Here is a 22,361-nt window from a genome sequence, read left to right as displayed (position 1 = left end):
GAGGTGAAAACTTATTATCTCACTGAAACTAAGCCGAACTACAAAGCAGGCGAGGGGTAGAAAAACAACTTGCAACTGGTCTGAAGATCGATTTCAAGCCTCGCAGTAAATATTCAAAACCCTGCGAAGCAAGTACATGCCTAATCCCTATGAAATGCTGCGGTTTAAACTCGCGTAGTTTTTTGCCCGTCGGTTTATCTCTTTTCTTCATGAAAAGAGTAAATTTATGTGGAAGTTATCCGAGGAATACAAGATGTTAACATAACCCACTTTTACGTCCTCAACTACTGACCTCAAATATCCATACAAATAGGGCGCAATTATTTAAATGCCAGCTATAAAAAAGATAAGTACAAGCTTGTACGCCTGCGTAAATGGAAATGTAATATTTGCATAAAACATACATAATTCTTTTACCTCGATTTGAAATAATTCGGCGAGATTCTTGAGTAATAATTCTATTGTGCGCAACCAAATAATTAAGATTTATTTATGTGCGGAAAAACGTTTCACGGTCAGATATTCAGATGAGCGCAATCAAACAATGAAACGTTTCATTCCGGTCGCTCTAGTAGTCACGAGTACACATCTTTTCTACTCCTGGGTAAACCTTTAAGAGAGAACTATTTTTGGAACCCCTTTTCAACGCTGGATATTGATATCCCATAAACGCGGGTTGCTTTGACACGGTAATAACGGGACGTTAAAAGCGCGATAAAGGCAGGGAATCAATAATTAATTACGTAATATGCCTCGGAAAATTGGACCTTCATCAACTGCAAACTGTCAATAGTCCCGGTGGGTCAAACAAGTCGAGCGCTAATATAGACAAATGGAGTAGTACTATTATCTGGCTAATTGAGTTCAAATCTGTTCTCCTGTGCAGAGAGGGCGCGTGGATTCATTGGAGAAGGAAAAGTTGGTGTTCTTCATCAGATATCAATCGCTAACATATCATTCACTCTTTGAGATTTTCAAGCATCCACTAATATGCAATCAAATATTCGCCGGATTTGATATGGACAAAGTATTTCCAAGTCAAATGTTGATGCACATAAAATATAAACAACACTTAAAAATTTGAAAAATAACTTGCAACTACGGCATTTATCACTGGGGTTGAAGATAAACTTTCAAATATTTTATCTTTCATCGCATAAATTTTCGGCGATCAATCTTTCCAAGATGGCATTCTATTAGCATATTTTTTGAACGACTAGCATGCATACATTTATAAGCTACTGCCACTTTTTCACTCAATGCACTTCACCCGGTAGAATACAAAAAAAAACACCTCTTGAATGACTTAAAGTTACCTTGACAAAATAATGTATGATAAATTAGTATTTCCGCCACTTTTCTTTCATTTTTATTTTACGCTGAATACTAGCCTTTCATCACATTCATCGTCCACGCTATCTACGATCTAGCCCTTGGCATATAAATTCCTGCTCCATGACCAGCAGGCATCTAACGGTTGAACATTTCTGAATTCCATTCCAAGTTTTTTACCCTCACGATATCTACCGTTGAGCCTATTGAACTTCAGGAGCAATTACAAAGAGAGCGTGTCTCGTTCCAAAAAAATACTCCCACGAAATAAATGAAAATGATACCTACCGAACAGGACAGATAACCCCATCGAAAAACCCGAGGAAATCTGACGTCATAGTTACCAAGTAAATTTAACTCCCTTCGCCTTCACTGGCGATTATTTTGAAATGAATAACAAATATCTACGCTACCGTAAAACATTCCAGTCCTACATTCTCAGTAATACAAAAAGGTAGATACTTTAATGAAAAGCGATAATTTTGGTAAAAAATAAAACATTTTTCTTGCGAGGGTATCATAGTATTTGCGGGTAACTAATTGGTACTACCAGACTGTATATAATTGCAGACAATAGCGGAACCTAGATTTTAAGACTTGGTCAAAATAAAAAAGGCGCAAAACCAGTGGATTTTAAATAACTGAGAACAGAGTATTGAAATATGAGGAAAATAACATCAACGGAAAAAGGTTAAATGATTACCCGCTGGTTTGATAACCTAGGGTTTTCCAAAAGCTAAAAAAAAATTTAAAAGCGTTCTAAAACTTATCGTAAATTTAATATTCAACGTTATGATTCAGATATATTGTGAAAACTAAATTTGATAAGACTGATGGTTGAGGCCGAGACTTTGTGGAAATCCATTGCGAACAGGAGTTTCAGAAATAACTTTGCATATGTGGAAACTGCAAAGTTATTTCTGAAACTCCTGTTTAAATTTGATAAGTTCTGGCAAACATCTGCACGAGAAAACCACTACCGAGTTGTAAACTGACACTTAGAATTAAGAAACAGGCTCCAGAAATAAAGTATATGAGATTTTACGCTCAACATTTACCCATTTAAAGACGAGCCACTTTCATTCGCCGCTGTTGGAATTCACACAAGGCTAGTGAAATATATAGGCACAACTCACATAGGGCTCCGCCCAAAATCGCATATCAAAGTCAGGGAGACACTTGAGATATAACGGGGCAGTCGACGCGTGACTCGACGCTACAATGATAGGGCAGTTAATCATTCTGATAGGATTTTTTTCGACTACTTTCTAAAGTTGGGGAAGGAAGGTCAGAGAGCAAACAGTGAGATATGAAGCACCCCAATTCTCTTCCCACGGAATTCCCCAGAAACCTAGACGCCTTTAGTAAAATAGGATCCGTGTCGTCAATTGCGTTTCGCATGACGGTTGTAAGATTGAATCATCTAAAAAAATGTCCGTACTAGAAGCTAGGTAATCATTTACTTAGGAAACGGCCTATTCCATTCAAGCAATTTTCTCTGAAAAGTACAAAAATAAAGGAAACATTGCTTGAATGAATCAATTATGGAGGCGTTTATAAGGGCAGTTTATGAGATTTTCGCTGACTGAATTGGGTAAGTAATTGACGAGAGGCAGGATTTTTAGGACAGAGAGAGAGAGAAGGTTAATTACCCCGGGATTTATATTAACCTCTGTCTAACAAAAGAAGTAAAGAAGGTAATAGCTTTTCGACCTTTTCGACGGGCAGAATTTTTCCCATGAAGCGACCGGCACATAACTACCAATGAATCAAAATACCATTCAAATGAACGACATAAAAATTGTCAACTTTTGACCGCATTTAGATGATCCTCAGCCTTTTTTTTCCCAGTTACGTTAAGATGAAACCCTAAGCTATCTCAGCAGTCATAACCATTGGAAATATTGACACGGTCTCTACTACAACTATCAACAATTTTCATCAAAATTTCAATATTTCATGTAATGTATGCCCTATTCAGATTATTATCATGTTATCATTACACTAGTAAGTTATATTTTTCTTTAAAGTTGTATGATAATAGTTATTATTACGGGAGTTAATTGAGCAGAGGGTCATCATACGTGATAATATCTTAACTGCAAACTATAACATATCATGTAAATTTTAAAGAGCTTTTGTAGAATCAAGCATATAACAGTCTTCAGCTTTATATCGTCATTACTGTCTATCATACCACTAACAAAGTCAGCTATGTTTTTCTTCCTTTTCCTCCATTACTCAATGCTCTCCCTTCTTAAATATCGTCAGAATTCCTCAGTATCTTCTCCGTCCACTTTTTCCGTCTCCTTAGATTCTCCTCGCACTACACACGCTCTCTCCATCCATCTAACATTTTTTCCATCGTCTCCCTCTCAATCGAATTCATTTTTTCCATATCCCCCCATACCGATATCACAAAAGTCTCCAGCAAACCTTCCTTCTTCACCGCTTTGGAACGTCAACTAAGGTATTTTTTAAGAGCCTACACAACTGGAACAACAACTTCTTCGAAATATTTCTTGTGCTATTGCTCTTCTTCTCATTATGACTTAACATAGAGAGCTGCCTTTCGAAGATATTTCTCGGTCTGAAGAATTAAAATTTTCAGGACTAAATTCCTATATCCTAAATTCTCTTAAATGACTCCTAAAAATAAGCAGAGAGTAAATGTTTCTAGTCTGTATTTGGCTTCTATCAACAATGTTTTACGTAAAACCCAATTATTTTTATTTGCCTTGAGAAAAATTTCACGTAAGCAGAAAACCCAAGATGAGCTGATCTTGGAGCAGGGACGAGTACCAGCAATATCGCTCATCACTCCCATTTGTGTCCCACAGCCAGCCAAGACTCTCCCGTGGACCCCGAGGGCTCCCGGGTGCCTACTGAGAAACGTCTCGTCATTAACCCGTACACCAAACTCTTCATCAACCTCGAGGGGTGCGTGAACACACTCCGAGGAGAGTGCCTCCAGTTCCTGGACACCCACGGCCGAGATGGACGAAACCAGACGGCCCGCTCCCGATATCCGTGCTATTACAGGACCATCCCGCCGGAAGAGAGGATCGGATGGCACCGGCGCCCGTCAAGCAACGTCACCACGACCGGTAAGTGTCTCCCCTCCCCACGTCCATTTCTCTCAGCTAACATCCGACCCCCTTCCCCTCTTCACATCCAAATCAATACCACCCTGAAGACGGGAAAGAACCGCTTGTGAAGCATAGATCCGCAGTCAAACCACTGTGCTACATTTGTTGGAACAAAACGAGAGACAAATGTTAAGTGCTGGCTTTCATAATAGCAACGGGAGACGGGAAGAGAAGAAAACCTCATAAATCAGTCCCAGTAAGATATTCAGATATTTCAGATTATGTTTAACGGAGTTTCTCTGACGAACTGATGAACCCTAATGGAGAGAGTTTTCCTTAAGTGAGCAAGAAGTGGGCCCTTTTAATCCGGATTGACCGAAGGCACTAAATGAGGGAAAATACGCGCGTCAATATTTAATGGGCCATTCTTTGATCACTCCAATCTCGTGAAAAGTGGCCAATCAGACAAAATACACAGACGAACTAGCTACCCTTTAATACAGGAATCAAGATGCATGACAAAACATCATTTTCACTAGACTAAATGCTAGGTAGGGATTTTGCCAAGCCAAAAAAGCACAATGCTACACCACCCTGACGACATGGAATCATCGATCATTTATTTATCACGTGAAACGAATGGAACATATCAAGCCTTTTTTTCTGATGACCAAACAGAATGAGCCAGTTCCCAATTCGCGTATCATCAACTTTTCCTTCAATTCGTTATAATGGAGAGAGATGGACCAGCTTCCCTTAATGTTTAACATCTGACGAAAAATCTCAGAAATTCTTGACGATTGGCTTTTGAAAATAAAATCGGCGCTGAAAACGTAAATTGAAAACGTTCCACTTCACGATTTTGTATCAATGACCCTAAATTTGGATAAACATACTTTACGGAAAATTAAATAGAAGAAAATAGTTGATTCGCAAAAAATTGAGCTTTCATATTAAGAGAAATATAAAAGTAGTCACGAAGCGTGGCATTCATTCTGGAAAATAACCTCCTTGTAATGCAAGCTTCACCAAACAAGGAAAAAACTACGCTTTCATTAACGCGTACAATGCAGTGTCAATTATCAAAATGTAAGTTGAGAGCGAATATATTGATAGAAAGATGGGCATACATATACTAATATTACACCCATACATATTATTAATCAATCCATTACAAAGGTGTGAGGCTGGCCGTGTCAATTCCGCTCCGCCTAAATAAATCCGAAGAGTGTAAGTTGGAGAGGGCAATGAAGAGGTTAGAATGTAACTTTAAATACACCTTCCCATGGCTTAAAACTTCAATTTCTTACGTTTTAATGGACAAGTAACTGGTAAGTAAATAAGCCCATGTAAAATATACTCAATTTAAAAAATAAACCAAAATTTAATACTAAAATATACTCAATAATATCTTCTTTCTGCATTCGTGAGTAGACTATGGATCGTGGCTACTATTACAATATCATTTCATCTGTGATGGATTTCTTACGATATTCATTTCCATACAATGGCCTTTTCCCTTAAACATTCAAAATAAATTATCATAATCTGGTTTCAATTGACCTTAAATTCGAAAAGCATTGAAATTGACCAATATTAATCATATTACGACTTTCAAAACACGTTATATCCATTCCAAATCGAGCAAAATCGCCGGGCACGGCAATGAGGTTTCCATGGAGTTAATGTAAAAAAAGACGAAAACAATGTCAAAAATCCTCGTTTTAACGGAAGTTTTCAGCAGGTTAATCGTTAGTGAGAAGACGTTAAAAGAATAACTAAAATTCGAGTCCTTCCCGATATTTTTAGATAAGAGCTCCGGCCAAAATTCAATTCCTCAGTATTTTACTTAAGGAGTAAATAAAACATTACTACACAATTGTTTTCCTTTTGTCATCATTTCCAAAAATTATCGTTTCAGAATTTGACCCAAGACATTTCTTTGCAAATGTTGGCTAACGTCTTTTTTGCCATAGTTAACCTGACCCCAATAGATTTGCTTTTCACATTCAAAGTAAGTGCTCTGAAAGTTGAATTTGTTGCGAAATATTTTCACACCATTTGGGATAAACCAGACCAAACAAGACCATATATTTTAGGTAATAAATAAAAAGGAATAATTAAAGTCAAAACAAAATTAGATAGCTATACATCAAATTTGGACTATATTTCGAAAAACTACCTACGTAAGAGTACAACAGGGGTTTATTTAATCTCTATACATATAGTATATGAAAGCAAAATCACCCACTAACAATCATGCAAATTAATTATCAACGCAGAGCCTCCACCGTAGCTACAAGGAGCGTTCAATTAGATGTACAGATTTTTTTTGCGGCGTAGGGAAATGCTAAGAAAGGCTTTTTTGATAGTACATCCCTGAATGGCATAATCCTTGCTTTGAGAGATATTGTGCTGTAGTTCCCAGGCAAGAGTAAAAATCTCCCAATGCTTACACAAGTATACAATGTATATCGCATCTTTTAAAAATATACCAGGTTTTTCCTATAGAGGCTTAAAAAGTAAGTGACAAATCATTACTGCATAAATAAAATAAAGAGCACTAAAATACACCTAAAATAAGTTATATACAATTCCCAACTGCCTGCAACGACTGTTTCATCAAATTCGAGTCGAGTTAGAAAATTTTAATGTGGTAAATAGGTAATTCTTTAATCAAACTTGCCTCAAAATAGTAAAATACGAAAATTTTTATTTTAAATAGTTTACTTGGACCGTCTATATATTATAAATTCCATGAATACAACAATGAACTCGTTGTAGATGATTTAATTTTTAAAGATCTTCTGTTCAATTTAACGGTACGAAAATTTCACTACATAAAAGATAAAGGTTTTTAAATATTAATTCCTTTCTCTTTTTTTATGCTCGATTAACAAACTTCTAAACGAGATAGGCAACTTTTTGAAAGAGTTTGGTTTTTCTTAACAATTATGGTGTTAGTACCTTGATTTTATATTGATGATGGTTGAGAACACGCAGAGCAGAGAGAGAGAGAGATTGCCACTATCAAAATGTGAAAATTATTAGGAACACATTTCAAGGATTTTTAGGAAAATTGTTAGGAACATATTTTACATTTTTTTATTTTGACATGAAACAAGAATAAAGTACACCCTTTCTACATGAATATATATTGTCACCAGTAATACACAAAAGTATCTATCTGTATTCCACCTGGACGGCTGAGGAGTAAGGCATATTATTAAATAATCAAATAGTTTTATAACACAGAGTTTATAAAATATCCTTAAAGGCATTAATAACCTCGCTAAAACGGAATATAAAGCATGCATTCATCTATTTAGGTACATTCAAAGTCATTTGGTCAGAAATAGGGCAAGGAATGGTTTAACCTCTTCTGTTTAAGGGGAGGAGACCCAGTAAAAAAGAAAGGAAACTGTACGCCTTGAGGCAAAATCTATTTTGATAAAAATTCCATCAAGAAGTTGTCTATATTTAAATTATTTGACACTAAAAATTCTTTGGACCGAGAAATTACTTTTAAAACTTTTTCGTAATCTTTTTCTCCATCGCACACCTTGAAAAACTAGTAATTTTTGGAATATTTTTCAAATAAGTTAATACATTTCTAACGCCATATATTTCCGTCACCGTACGGCAATGTCACTTAAATTGAGGTAAATAATCTTTTAGTTACTACTCCTTTTTATAAAGAGATATTTTGTAAAATCATTTCTCTAATAGATTAGAAAAATTCCTCGGAATAAATGAGAGATAAATAAAGTAGTTAGCCCAACAACAGATGCCAGAGAAGAATAGAAATTGAAGAAATCACCCTATTACGAGAATACCCGAGTAAATAAAGACAAAGGGATGCCTCATATCATATCGATTTTCCTGTGAAGACGAGTAAAGAAGAAGGGGAGAGAGAGGGAACAGGAATTGCCGCGAGGAGGAAGAGGAGGGAAGAGTGTAAGAAAGAGAAGAAAGAGGAGATGACGGTATCATACCAAGTGATTAGGGAACAGAGAAGATCTAACGTCGGATCAGCACTATTCAGATATCCCACACAGACAATATAGCCACTCAATACTCACAAAACTAGACGTTTCATTTTCATCTGTAATTATTGCAATGCAATACGCTTTCAAGCTAAAGAAATCATTGCTGGTATAAAAATATATCCTGTCATCATACAAAAATGGCAATACTATAAAACCATTAAACAGTCCCAACTCGTCTAAAAGAAATTTTAGAGCGTAAAGACAAATTGACGACGATGTATTTGGATTAAATTCGAAACCAGTGGTTAAGGATAAAAGAAGAATAATTTATGGAATCCATATCCATTTAAGTAAGGTCAAAAGAACATGTAGAATAGCTATATAATTAAGTCACCAGGCCTAAACATGTGAAATTGGAGATAAATTGCACAATAAAAAATTTTATTTTTTTATCACTAGATATTTTAGGATGCAAATTAAAAATTTTGCTACACTATATGAGCGAAATCTGTACTCAAAGAAGTAATCGCTGTTGAAATGATTAATAAATTCTAATTATAACCATTAAAGCTATCCTCAGTCACTGTTGAATTTCAATACATTATTATACGTAACCATTCACGTTTTGGGCATTACTTCACGACCAGACTAACCTTCAGATTATTATATTTATATTGATCTCTTATAACTATCCATATCCATTTCACATGTAGTTCGTCTATTTTATGCCAGGGATTAGACTTAAAAAATTACTACTATATTTTAAGCAATTTTATTTCCTCATTAAAATATACAGCAGCCCATACAGATAAAAATATCGTAGGAATATTTTGAAAATAATATATCGCATATAAAAATAAATAGGAGAAATATTGGGCATTAAATACCTGTTAATAATCAATTTTAAAGAATCATTTAATTATATTCAATAATTATCTTGTGACTATAAATTCAATGTGCAGAAAAAATTCTGGAAAAGGAGAAATGGGAAGTTTTGTAAAGGGAGGACCGAACCGAGGATAATTGTCTCATTTTTTTAAACTCTTTATTTAGTTTCGAATATCAAAATCACTACTATATTCCTAATATACTAATGGTGTGGACTGAACCTATAGGCGTTTCTGCGTTCACAGGAGTGTAATAAGATTTCAAGCGAGCACAAATAAGAGACATGTGACAGAATTCGTAGAAAATATCAATTTCTAACGCACTGCCACCACACGTGTATTTCTGCAGTTTTGACTTGCGGAGTAACATCTGTAGAGTCATTACTACTTGATCTAAGAACTTAGATTCGTAGAAAATTCGGTTAATATTCAGCGTAAATACCGAGCCCTAATATTGGGTGAGTAGGCGGTTTTCTGCTGCCGTTGTGACAAGTGCTCGATCGCCGACGTCGTCTTCTTTTCATTGAGCAATCGACGTAGGATGACGAAAGAGAGGATAAATACGTGCCAACACTCAAAATTCTCTACGCCTAGGCACCTAATAAGGATTAAAATATCACGATTAAAAAAAGCCCACCGATTCAAAAAGGTGAAATAAGACCCATGTCGCTGAAATCTATCGTGTCGATAACTTCCCCGCAATATTCAGATGAGCACATTATACATTTGACCACTCTTCTTCAAGATTATGAGCTTTACTTAGGCAATATTGCCACAAGGTCCGAGAAATGAAGATGCAAAAATATATGGCATACGCCCTGCATAGGGTAATTTCAATGAACTTCCTATTTACTCCGTCATATCGTTTCTCGGAACACACCGAACGGTTTTGATCACGCGATGCACTCTAAAGAAGAGACCTGTTTTAGTCGATGGAAAATATACCCAAAAGAGTATTTACTCTCTTTATGTCAAGAATGAACACAAAAAATTCTGGCGGTAATACGATCAACTCCAACTCCTAAAACCATTAACTTCTCAAAGAGCACATGACTTTCAAACGTGTTCACATGGTGAGTAACATTCACTCGGTTCCTAACTCGTTAAATTTTCATTCTTCTTTGAGTAATGTGAATTCGCCTGCGCTATGTTTACGATTACATACTACAACAAGTCATGGAGTTAATAGCCGGTTTTTTTTTCAACTTGCTTATGACAAATCGCTCAAGGTTGCACGGCTGCTCAATCCAACATGTCAGCTGCCTTCGGAACTCTCCACACCTTTCTTTTCTCCATGTGTCCACCCACTTAAGTCTACTAATTAATTGCCTGGGGTAATATATATAATGACACACATGAAATGCTATCCCAAACTGCACTGCAACAGTTTATTATAATATTTATTTTAAGTAATTGACCGGTTAAGGTAGAAGGTAAAAACGGGTAAGGTTTGAATGGACACAACTACAGAATAAATATTTTTCGATTCCTAAGTAAACACCCTCTGGCAACCTAATCTACAAAAAGTCCCTCTTCATCTGTGTACTTCCTTCCTCCCTTCATCCCGTCAAACATCCCTATCCTGTTCCTGCCCTTATATATATATATATATATATATATATATATATATATATATATATATAATATAACTATAAACACAGTAATCAACCCTAAGGTCGGTTTGGTAGGTGATGGTGGAGTTCACTTAGCAATAAGCCCGACGGCATGTGAAATTCGCACATCAGGGTAGGATGGCCAGTTCCTTTCCCTGTGCCGGTTTTGGTTTCCCAGGAATATCTGGTACCCGAAATATTACATAGCTTGGGTGGAGCCAAGTTTCCTCGGAGAGACTTGCCCGGGAATCGGACCCGGACTGCTCTACCCCTGGACTACCGCGACCCACATATACATGTGCATATGTATTATGTTACTTAGCGATACAATTACCTATCTCCATTGCTAGTCTCAAAAACAGTCTTGCACTAATCAATTTTGTGACAAATGGTAAGCTACAACTAAAATTAAAATAATTATCCGACCATGAATGAACCCCTGACCCTATTGAAAGCTCATAATGATATGCGCAAGAAGGTGTCCTAGTTTTTTATGATCAAGTAAGCATTTTTGGGGTTCTTGTTGATCGAAGGAAGGAGAGCTTTTAGTTATTCTATTATTTTGCAGCCATAAAAAGCTCTTTGGAGGGCGTGGCCTCCGATCGTTCAGGGTCACCTTTCACCCTGGTTTAGAGGCGTATCATTCACAAGACTTTCGTCGCCATCGAAAGCTGCCTGAGCAGCTGATAAGTTCATCTGGGGCCCATTTCTCAACGTTGCAAGTCCTTGCAAAGGACACATACGAAGTCATCCGATGGTAAATAATGATTCAACATGATGGTCAGTGTTGACACACTGACCATCAAGTACAGGGTGGCATTTTTGAATATCTACTTCAATGAGTCAACACTTTCTAGTTTCAATAATTACACAATATGAATTTGAAATTTTTATATTAAAATTAAGACTGTGTTTACAGAATTTGTAAATGTACTTGTAACTTTAAGAATCGGTCCCTAGACAAAGGAAATATGCCACCAAGTGAATATGTCTTCTCCATTTATACATCACTACGGCATTAATCTGAGAAGTAAAGTCCACAACTTCAGTTGAAAAAATTCAAAGAGAATTGAAGTAGAGCAGAAAATGCGGCCTGCAATGGACGTTAAAATAGGAACGATGAACATTTCCGACCCATCTTTAGGAATTTGTCAACATTCGACGTTTTCTTAAGATAAACACAAAACGCTTTGACTCCAAGCGAGGCTCACCGTCATATCAAACCCTCGTGGAAATAGACTAATCGCCACTTCCTCGCACCACTACTACCCCGCATCATTACAACTTCGTAATTTTAAGTGTAACCTTTAAAAATCTTTATGCGGTAGTAGTATTTTAACATAACTTCTAGCAAAGATATTTTGTTCATTGTGACATTTTGAAAGCATAAAAACCTACAGATCTATTAACCTGGTAATGGGCTATCATTGTGCTAAACGATCTCATCTATCTGAACGGGTTATTCCCATAACTCCGAATCCGGAATTTCAGTGAGAAAATTCTTGAAATGCATGTACGTTTTCCAAGCCGACTACGCTGAAGACTCCGAAGCAACCGCTAACAAAAAACCCACGCACAGGAAACCTATCAAGTACTCAGGCAACTCCCGTTATCTCTCTTCGATTTTTAGAGAGAAAATGGGAAGTATGAATGAACAACAGAACGTGCTCTCTTCTCGACACGGAGCCTCGAGGTTTTACGCATTGCAGACGAAGTTGGCACATGACTACTGGCCACACCTCATCCGAAATGGAATAATTAAGAATGAAAAATAAGGCATCTGCAACTTGATTAATGCAGATTTAATCGGGTAAAGAAAACTTAAAAATTAATCGTGAACAGTTTGTATAATGAGCTTCGGGGAATGCGGGCAAACCTTCAGGAGAAAACCTTGTGGCAGCCTATAAAGCAGTTTTGTGGTCTAACTGCCGTCTTTTATATCAGCAGACTTCTTTATTCTCACACTGATTCTCACAAAGAAATAGTTCCAGTTTGGCTCATGAAACAGTTCATCATATTTTATAGTAATTTTTTTTCTAAAGTAGAACAGGAATATGTATTATTTGCGACATAAAACGGTATCAAGTTACCAGTTTGTTGTTGTCGAGGTGTTACTTTTAAATCTTCGAGTGACGTAAATGGCTACCTGTATTCATATTTGCTGATGTCAATAGAAAAATCTTAGACCATGGATACCTTATTATACGCAACGTGCTATAAATCATTTTTTTTATATCAATCAAAGGAATATTATTTTGATAGAAAAGCTGAGTGCTCTCTTAATTTGGCACAATCAATAGCTACTTGAGACAAAGCTAAACTGCCGCACATTAGAAAGAATTTCCTCATGTGCGCACGGATTATACGGCGGAATAATTCACAGTCCACTCAGAAATTGCAGTCGTTATCGTAATGGACGGAGAGAAACGTGAAGGAAGGCCACGACTGATATACGCCAAGCAGGTAATAGAAGATCAAGCAAGAAGTTACGAGGCAATCAAGGGGCTAGCCGAGAAGAAAACAGAGCGGAGAGTCGCAGAAAACCAATCTTCGGAGTGATAACGGATGATGATGACCGGTTGGGGTAAAGATCAAGACCTCTACCGGTTAGTGACAGATTAAGTGGAGGCGTGGCGGGGAAAGCTCCCCCGATCGAGGAACTCGGGGTGTAAGGGAATGGAGTTGATGTTTCTGTTGATGCTCACGTTCCTCTTTACTCCGGGGAGCGAGTTGAGGCATAACGCCCTAAGTACAATGCCTCAACTCATGGCTCATAGCCTTACGCCTTCACTTGCCTTGTGAGTGGTGGTTTTCACAAAATGGACTCACTGCTGATTCGAAGTACAAGTAAACCGTACCATTCATTACAAGGAGATTCTACTCGTAATTGAAAACAAATGCGCGTAATATACGCAATCAATTCAAAAATAGTAAACACATTCATCAGAAAGGACAACATTTTCAGAATTTTCAGAATTCTTCTAGGGAAAGCACGTCGACCTTTTCAAAGCAACCATAGGCAAGCATAGAACTCGAAGAGCAGCTTTTGTGAGTATTAAATTGCGTGATAACCATTGTAAATTCAAAACTTTCTATGATTCCGATCGTGCGATTATATTACCACACACAAATATAATTGTGTTGTTCTATTTTTCACTTAACTGGAATAAATATATTCCACCCTCATAGTAATCGACCTGAAGATTGGTTCGAATAGGTGAGAGTGCATCTCACTTAGAGTTAAGCCCGATGGCATGTGGAGTTCACACTTTCTGAGTAGAGGGGGTAGTTCCTTTCCCAGTGTCATATGCGGCTACTAGGGAAGAGTTCACCTCATAGAAATGAGCCTGCTTGGGATTTTGATAAGAGTAATGCCAAGGTGCTCTGAGACCTCACTCGACTTTGAACCCTTTAAATACACAAGAGACCTTCGCACCCACTAGGCTCACATGACACAACAGAAGAAATAAAAATTATATTCTTGCAGATATGGGGTCAAAAGACATGTTTGTACACATACCAAATAATTACCACGTGGTGCGTCTAACAATCACACTCCAGATTGGCGCGAGTCTGTAAAATTATATGGAGCCTTTAAAGAGCCATTATTTCCCTCTGGTATCGGCTAAGCTCTCCGAAGACAGTCAACAAAAAATGTATTTGTTCCACTAATCAATTATATTACTGGATTCTCTTCCCTTCCTGCTGTCTCTCCTTGTTTATTTCCCTTCCTGATAAAGATTTACAACCTGTAGAGCAATCAGTGAGGCAATGGCATCAATGCCACTCGTCACAAATTCCCTCGAACTAAAACCAATCCTCCCTTTCAGAAGAGGCCACGACAGTACAGCCGACCGCAGCGTCGTCGCCCGTGACCCAAGGGAGGGTGACGCCCGCGCCCACCACAACCCCATCGACGCCACAGGCCACCGACACTCACTATGCTTACGCCCGCTTCGACCTCGCGCAGACCAAGAAGGAACTGGTGATCGCGGCCGCCGTCCCCTCCGCCCTGTTCATAGTCTCCGCGGTCGCCCTGCTCGCTTGCACACGGGGGGTTCGCGTCGGGGACGACACCAAGATGCGATGCACGCTGTGCGGCACGGGGAGCGCCGCTTCGCCGGCCCACGAGCCGGAAGAGGAGGGAGGCGCGGAAGCTCGAACCACGGCCGGAGGCCGACGGCAGCAGTGAGAAGATACCATTGATCCTCCTCACGCCGCCGCCGTCAGTGGTGGCGGCGGCAGTGGTGAAACACGCAGCCATCCCGAGCCCAGGCAGACCGACCAAGACGCGACCACGTGGTGAGGCTCGGAATGGGCGTGCTTGTGTGTGCATTATTTAAAAGAAAGCCGACTTTGTTGGAAAATTGGAACCTGTGGGTGTCAACACAGAACAGTCACCACGCAATATATAAGAATTGAATGCGTTTTCATTTGGAAGAATGTTTTCATTGCATTAACCCAATGAAACATATCCTAGAAACCCCATGATAAAAGGCATCCCACCCGCAAAAAAATTTTATATTCATGAAGCAGTCATTTCATTTCATGATTCCGTTTTTAACTCCTCAAGTAGTATGTGCTTGAATAAACTGCCACCATTCTTTGATCAATGATAATTAAAAATGATTACCATTGTAACAATACAGGAAAGGCGAGATAAAAACTAAAATCGTTTAGTAAATGAAATTAGGTACGCCTACAGTTATCTACATAATCCCATTTCATTGCAACAATTTCAGAGTGTAAAAATCATTTGCCTTGAATCACATTTTATGTTTATTTTAGCAATCTGAGCTCGGAGTTCTCAGAGCCACATTAATAATCCCAGTATCACTGCGACCAATCCATTGAACTTTAGCTAATAAAATAGTAGAAGAGCATTTCCCTTTGTTTCCTCATGGGACAAGAAAATTTTCTATGAAAGTAAATGAATTATATGATAAAATGCCTACCTAACTGAGGAAAAGAAATAGTGTTACACATCAGAATGTGAAATATTCAAATATGAAAATGCAACTCCAGCTGTCATTTTAAGCAAGGTTGATAATGATACTCTAGTGCCTGAAAAATGCACTTTATTCAGCATATGACTGACAGAATAAAAACTTATTGAAAGAAAGTTATTTCACTGGCTAAAAAGTTTTTCTCACTGTGCCAGGATTGAAAATAAACCAAAATTTTGTATAATTTAGAAGTTATGTTTTGTAGAGTGAAACAATGTTAAAAAATCATTTGAAAAGTCAATAGCATAATGTTTAAGAAAATATGAATCCTTTCTTTAGATAATTGAATAATGTATTCCAAAATAGTCGGACACATTCAAAATGATGCCACTCAGAACCTTCACAAGTAGTTACATATTTATATTATCAATTTAAATTCATGAACATGCATAGCCACCATGTTTGGGAGTTTCTGACCAACTAACAAAATTTAAAGTAATTCATTAATGGGACTCAAATTGCATTTATAAACTCCCTTGGCCTATTTTTATTGCATATCAAGTAAATGAGAATTAATTCCAGTTGAGATTGGATGATTTTTTTATTCTGATGAGAAAAATATGAAATATATGAATTTAGCTAGGCTTGCAGGCCCTAAATTTTGCAACAGGGCAATTAAGACTTAGAGAAATACATATAAAATATGAGGAAATGATTAGTCTCATTATATTGAGTCACTAACTTTTTAAAGCCCAAAACTGCCAAGAAATGTGAATAAAAGTATGGGTTTCCTAGTCACAGTGACACTGGAGACTGATTTAGGCTATAAAGCTGATTTATACATTCAGTTCAATATGCATTTCCCATGAGCTTCAGAAAGTTTTTCTGGTAATGTTAGGCCCATTTCTTTCTCAATGGTATAGCATAAAATCTTAAGACCCAACAGTGCCCAAAAAACATTTTCTAGTATATATTTTGGCTATTTACTTCGGTTAGAATAGAAATGGTTGGCAGAATATTTTAGAATTTGATTGAGTTGGCCAATATAAATTTTCTATAAAAGCCAAAATATAGCATCAGAGTAATATATTTTTAACTCCCTTTCTATTGAGCACAAAACATATTTCCAATGATGTTTCACTGACAACATATTGTTTATATTAACACCCAGTTCATAATTTTTTCAAATGAACATGGAGACTGCTGACATACAAAATATATACTAATTAGGGCCTAGAAAGTGTTTAGTAACCATAATCAAATGTTAAATATCCAAAGTGGTTCTTAAAAACCAATATTTTGTTCATATGCATGGATATCAAGGGACCACAGTATGGATTTTCACACAAAGTGTCACCTTTTTTTAACATTAGTCACACAACTAGAAATTATAATTGAATCACTCACCCTTCTAAAGATACACAGGTACACAAAGAAAAACAGATAATCCAACTAACACAAGCTTTTTAATGGGAAAGTTGTAAGAAAAAGGTTAAAAGCAATAGATAATACTATTGTACCTACTAGCACTTTCACAAGAGCCCTATTTATACTCAATCAATACTCAGGATCTAACATCTGGTTAAGATTTTCTGAATCACATGAAGCTTTCATGGAGGATATGGCTCTTTGAGAATGGACATTTTCAGTCTCAACTGCCTGTGGCAGGAAGACTTAAGTAGACTCTCTCTCTCATTCTTTTGTAACAACTGAGTCATCATGCAAGTAAAACTGTCAACTTAAAATCAGTTATACTACTTCTATTTATGACAATTCTCTCTCTAGTTTTTGCTTTGAAAAGAAGCTATTCCAAAACATATAAGGGCTTGATGGTATGTAATTTATAACCATTATCTCCAAATAAATACATACATATTTGGCGAATCACAAATATTGTGGTGCATGGAGAAAATTTCAAAAGAAGAAAATTTAATTCATTAAATAAAATGTTACAAAATATGGGAATTGTTTTATGGGACAAACTATCTCTGCATGCCATCAACTGACTTTTATTTATATCCACCTTCATGAGAAAATTATGTTTACAGGATGACTACATGAGAACAGTGATAACAGAGCTGCCAGATAAATAAGATATATCTGAGCATTTAATTAAACAAGATACATTCCTATACAGAATGAATGAAAAATGCACTCAAATAAATGGGTCATATATGATGCCTGGCACTCTATCAGGAGATCCCGTGACTTTGAAACATGAAAAGCTAAAACAAGCTTCCAGGATTATATTTGATTTACAAGTTTATTTCATAAATACACATATACATAAGTGTGCTTTTTTATGAAAATACTGTGGTGTTGTACTTCACCAATTCTATGATGGTGTAAAGCAATGATTAAAAGCACAAGATCAAATATATAAATATTTTCTGGAATAGTATGTACAGAATTATTACAAGTTGTACACCAAATTTTATGCTTGTGAATTGCAAGACTGTTATTAAATGTGAGATAACTTTGTACAAAATGCACAATGAATGTCCTCACCCTCTGTATTATGACTTTGATGAATTCTCCTTAGTACACCATGAATTTATGGTAGTTAAATATCTCGCAATGTTCTTGTATTAAATGTGCCTTTCTCATATATTCATACTCCCTGTATTTTTAAATTGGATGTTATACAATGTTAACCTTTTACCTATTGGTATTAATAAATGTCATAAACATATTCTATCAGTGATTTTTGGCTTTGAGGCAAATCAACAGATGAAAAGGGTTATAATTAAATGCCCTCCACAGAAAATTATTAATTACATCATTATGCATACATAATTCATATGATTCAAGCCATCAAGCTAGGTAAGTTCACAACATCAAAAGTCCACTAAACAATGAAACTGTCCTCCTATTTATGAAAAAACATCATCAGAGTAGAACTAGTTGAGGAAGGAAATTAAAAATGAATTATTATACTATGAAATGAACTAAAAAATAAAAATGTATTTTCCATACATGAGTTATAGCCCTGCAGAAAAATTTGGTCAGCTGTCTTTCATCATTGGCAGTAATGTACCATTTGCTAAATTATCACTGTAACTGAGCCAAAGATGGATTATTACTTGTGAAATTAGCATTTGCCATTCACTAAGGCCTCAAAAACAAGACATTTTTACATTCAGGCTAGGGGGAGGATACTGGTGGCCATAAAAAAATAGCATCTTCAAAATGTACTGTTTGGATCTCAGAGGAGTTTCTAATCTATGTATGTCATCTGAAACAGGAACCCTACAGTTGCAAAACACTCTAATCAAAAACCAACCTTGTGTCCTGCGTCACAGGCTATTAGATAACTAAAATATTTTAATGGTTAAACATGGACTTAAGTTAAAGAGGAACAAAAAGAGAAAAGGACAAAAAAGTAGCAGATGTATGTAGGCTTTAAAAAGATGAATTCTTATGTGGATGAAGGGTGAATGATTGTAAATATAAATATAATTTGTGAAGGAGGGTTCATAAAAAAGAGAGATTGACAGGTCTGATGCTTTAGAAATTTAACATGGGTTTATGAGAACTACAGGCTTTCACAATTAATTGATTCATGGTCCCAAGGACTTACCTTATTTACAAGTAATACTTAACGGGCATGTTGATTTAGTAACAATATATACAGCACTTGCACTAGCAAAAATATGACAAATTCATTCTCAGATACTAGAAATGGATTCTTATGCACAGGAAGGGCTAGCGGTAAAATTACAATGCATTGATTTTGGTGCAACAGCACTATATTTGATTTCAATATAAAACAGTCTTATTAGTATTGAATGGTAAGAGTGTTGGCATTATTTTTGAAAAAAATTAAAAACAATTCTAACCCAATTTTCTGCTCTAATCATGGTTTTCATTCTTGAAACTTTCAGTTGATTATGTATCAGCTTAGAATAACTCACTGAATAATTACTTTAAGATGAGTCTAATATTTTTTAAGAATAGTAGGGGATTGCTTCATCCCCATGGATAAATCCCTTGATGTGGTGGAAGGGTTTGTGCCTTCCAATGACCCCTAGAGATGAGCTGCCAGGAGCATTGATATCTGTTCCTGGTGGGGTCACCCATACCAGATTGGCCAAAGGGAAGGAACCAGATGAAAGGTAGTCCACACAGCATCTGTTCCTAAGTGAGGTGTCTGCAAAGGCATCTGACCACAGTGGGGCGACCATTGAGTGATGGTGTCACATTAAAAACACTATTGAGCAAGGCAATGGGAAACCACCTCAATTACTCATACTTAAATTTTTATCATGGACACATAATGAAAATGAGTCCAGGCAACTACAGGACAATCCAATCAGCTGTGTGTCGTGCCTGGCAAGTGGGAGGTAAGGTATCCACGGTTGTCATCTTACAAAATCCTTGCAAAGGAAAAGCAACAGTAGCAGCACCAAAGACATCAGAGTGGGTTAGAATAGGGACATGTAATGATAGAACAATGTTCAGGGCAAGAAAATAAGAAAATGTAAAGTGAGAGATGGAGGGAGGAAATATAGACTTTTAGGTCAGCGTGAGGTAAGATGGAAGGATAGCGGGGATCACTGGAGTGATATTTTTCAAGTCATATAAAGTGGACGGGATGAGGGCCAGCAAGGGGTAGAAATACTATTGAAAAAAAAAGTAGGAGGGTAGGAAGAAGCACACAGCAAGTGATTGATAGAATATGCTTAAATGAAGTAAAAGAAGAACCAATGACCTTAGTTTGTTCAGGTATACTTGACATCAAGCAATCATAGAGAGGAAGAGGCCAATATAGTATGCAATCAGTTAGAGGACACAATTGCCAATGTTCCTGGAGGGAAGCATTTGATAGTAACAGGAAATTGCAATGCAAGGGTAGGAAAAGGAAAAGATGGTGACAATGTGGAGAATTATGGTTTACGAAAGAGAAATGACTGCAGAGAGAAAGCGATAGTTCTGCAGGATACAAGGGTTAGTCATCACCAACACTTGATTTAGACACCAAAAAAGGCATAAGTATACAAGAAAAATGCCAGGTGACTCAGAAAGGTATCAGTTAGATTAAACTATGGTTAGCCACAGATTTAAGAACAGCATGATCAATTTGTACAGTTTCCGGGTAGCAGATATGGACTTGGATGACAATTTAGTAATTATGAAGAGTAGCATCTGATTCAAAAAGGTAACACAGGGAGAACAACATTTCTGTGAAATTACTTAAAGGTTTAGGAAAATGTGGGAGGAAAAGTTTTTATGGGCTAATTGGTAGCATTTATGAGGAAAGAATTTGCCTGGAAGGCTTTGTCTGATCACTGTTAATGCCTATTCCAAAAAAATTAAAGGCTACATCATGAGAGGACTACAGAACAATAAGTTTGACTTTGCATTCAGCTAAAATGGTTCTCAAGATCATCAACATGAAGATAGAGAACAGGGCAAATGATTACTTAGGAGATAATCAATTTGTGTTCAGGAAGGGGAGAGGCATGCACGATGCCATTGCAGTAACAAGATCAATAATGGAGAGGAACATAGAATACAATCAGGATGTACCTCTGTTTCATATATTTTGGAAAAGCATTTCATAGAGTTAATTAGGTAGAATTAATGAGATTATAGCAGAAAATAAGAGTAGAGTGGAGGGATAGATGACTTATCCACAACCTGTAAATGTCTCAGACAGCTCAGATATGAGTAGTAGAAGGGGAGTCCGAATGGGCAGTGTTGGGGAGAGAAAGACAGGGGTGTCGATAAAGGGGGGTTAATAAATGTTAAAAACAAAGATTATGCAGTTTTTAGGAACTTGAAAGCTAAGCTAAATGTTAAAAGAGGAGGGCATATACTAGAGCAGGTGGAACAGTTTACCTGTCTTGGAAATGTTTTGGAACAAAATTGTCAAAGTAGTAAAGTTATAAGGAGAAGAATTACACCAGACAAAGAAGCTTTTACAAGAGGAGGGAGTTGATGAGAGAGACTTTGAGTAAGGATCTTAAGAAAAGAATCATCCAAATCTTTAAATGTATCATAGTTTTGTACAGCATGGAAATATGGCCATTGAAGTAAGATAATAGGCATAAATTGGAGGCTTTTGAATTGTGGGAGTGAAAAAGGATGGAAAAGGTGAAGGGTACTGAAAGTAAAACCAATGAGGAATGCATGGTGGGCGAGGAGAGAGGATTGTTGGGAGAAAACATTATGAGGCAGGAAAGATTGACGCAGGGGATCAAGATAATGTGGTGGCTATCGTACTGGCTTCCCACCCAGAGGGTCTGGGTTCAAAACCCAGCGGTGTTGAATATTTTTCAGTCGTATCTCAATCCCTACTAGAGGTGCTTTGTGGAGGGCACTTTGAGTGAGTACGTCGTCTGTCGGATATGACTTAAAGCCGCGGACCCCTTGGCACCTTTTGTTAAGAGTAGGCTAATTCCGATGCCGGGTTTCTCTCCACCCTTCATCCTTTCCAAGGCATCCCTAATGGTGCAAATGACCTCAGCTATCAGTTGCCTCCCCTAAATACTACTACTACTAC

General features: G+C 37.0%; 2 protein-coding genes across 2 annotated transcripts in view; one reads left to right on the top strand and one right to left on the bottom strand.

The window, feature by feature from the left end:
* The window catches only part of Teh4 (tipE homolog 4), a 58,056-nt gene extending 39,556 nt beyond the window's left edge, over nt 1-18,500 (top strand). The window contains exons 4-5 of the mRNA XM_071593226.1: nt 4,173-4,439; nt 14,741-18,500. Coding sequence (XP_071449327.1) covers nt 4,173-4,439; nt 14,741-15,102 — 629 coding nt within the window. The 3' untranslated portion in view covers nt 15,103-18,500. The remainder of the gene's footprint in view (nt 1-4,172; nt 4,440-14,740) is intronic.
* Nucleotides 1-22,361, bottom strand: part of LOC139694734 (cilia- and flagella-associated protein 298) — a 191,438-nt gene that overhangs the window by 143,546 nt on the left and 25,531 nt on the right. The gene's annotated exons all lie outside the window — the stretch shown is intronic.

Source organism: Hetaerina americana, unplaced genomic scaffold, assembly GCF_022747635.1.
Source record: "Hetaerina americana unplaced genomic scaffold, ioHetAmer1.1.p SCAF_53, whole genome shotgun sequence".
Classification (NCBI taxonomy): domain Eukaryota; kingdom Metazoa; phylum Arthropoda; class Insecta; order Odonata; family Calopterygidae; genus Hetaerina; species Hetaerina americana.
The sequence above is the reverse complement of the archived record's forward strand: the minus strand, read 5'-3'. Positions and strand labels throughout refer to the sequence as shown.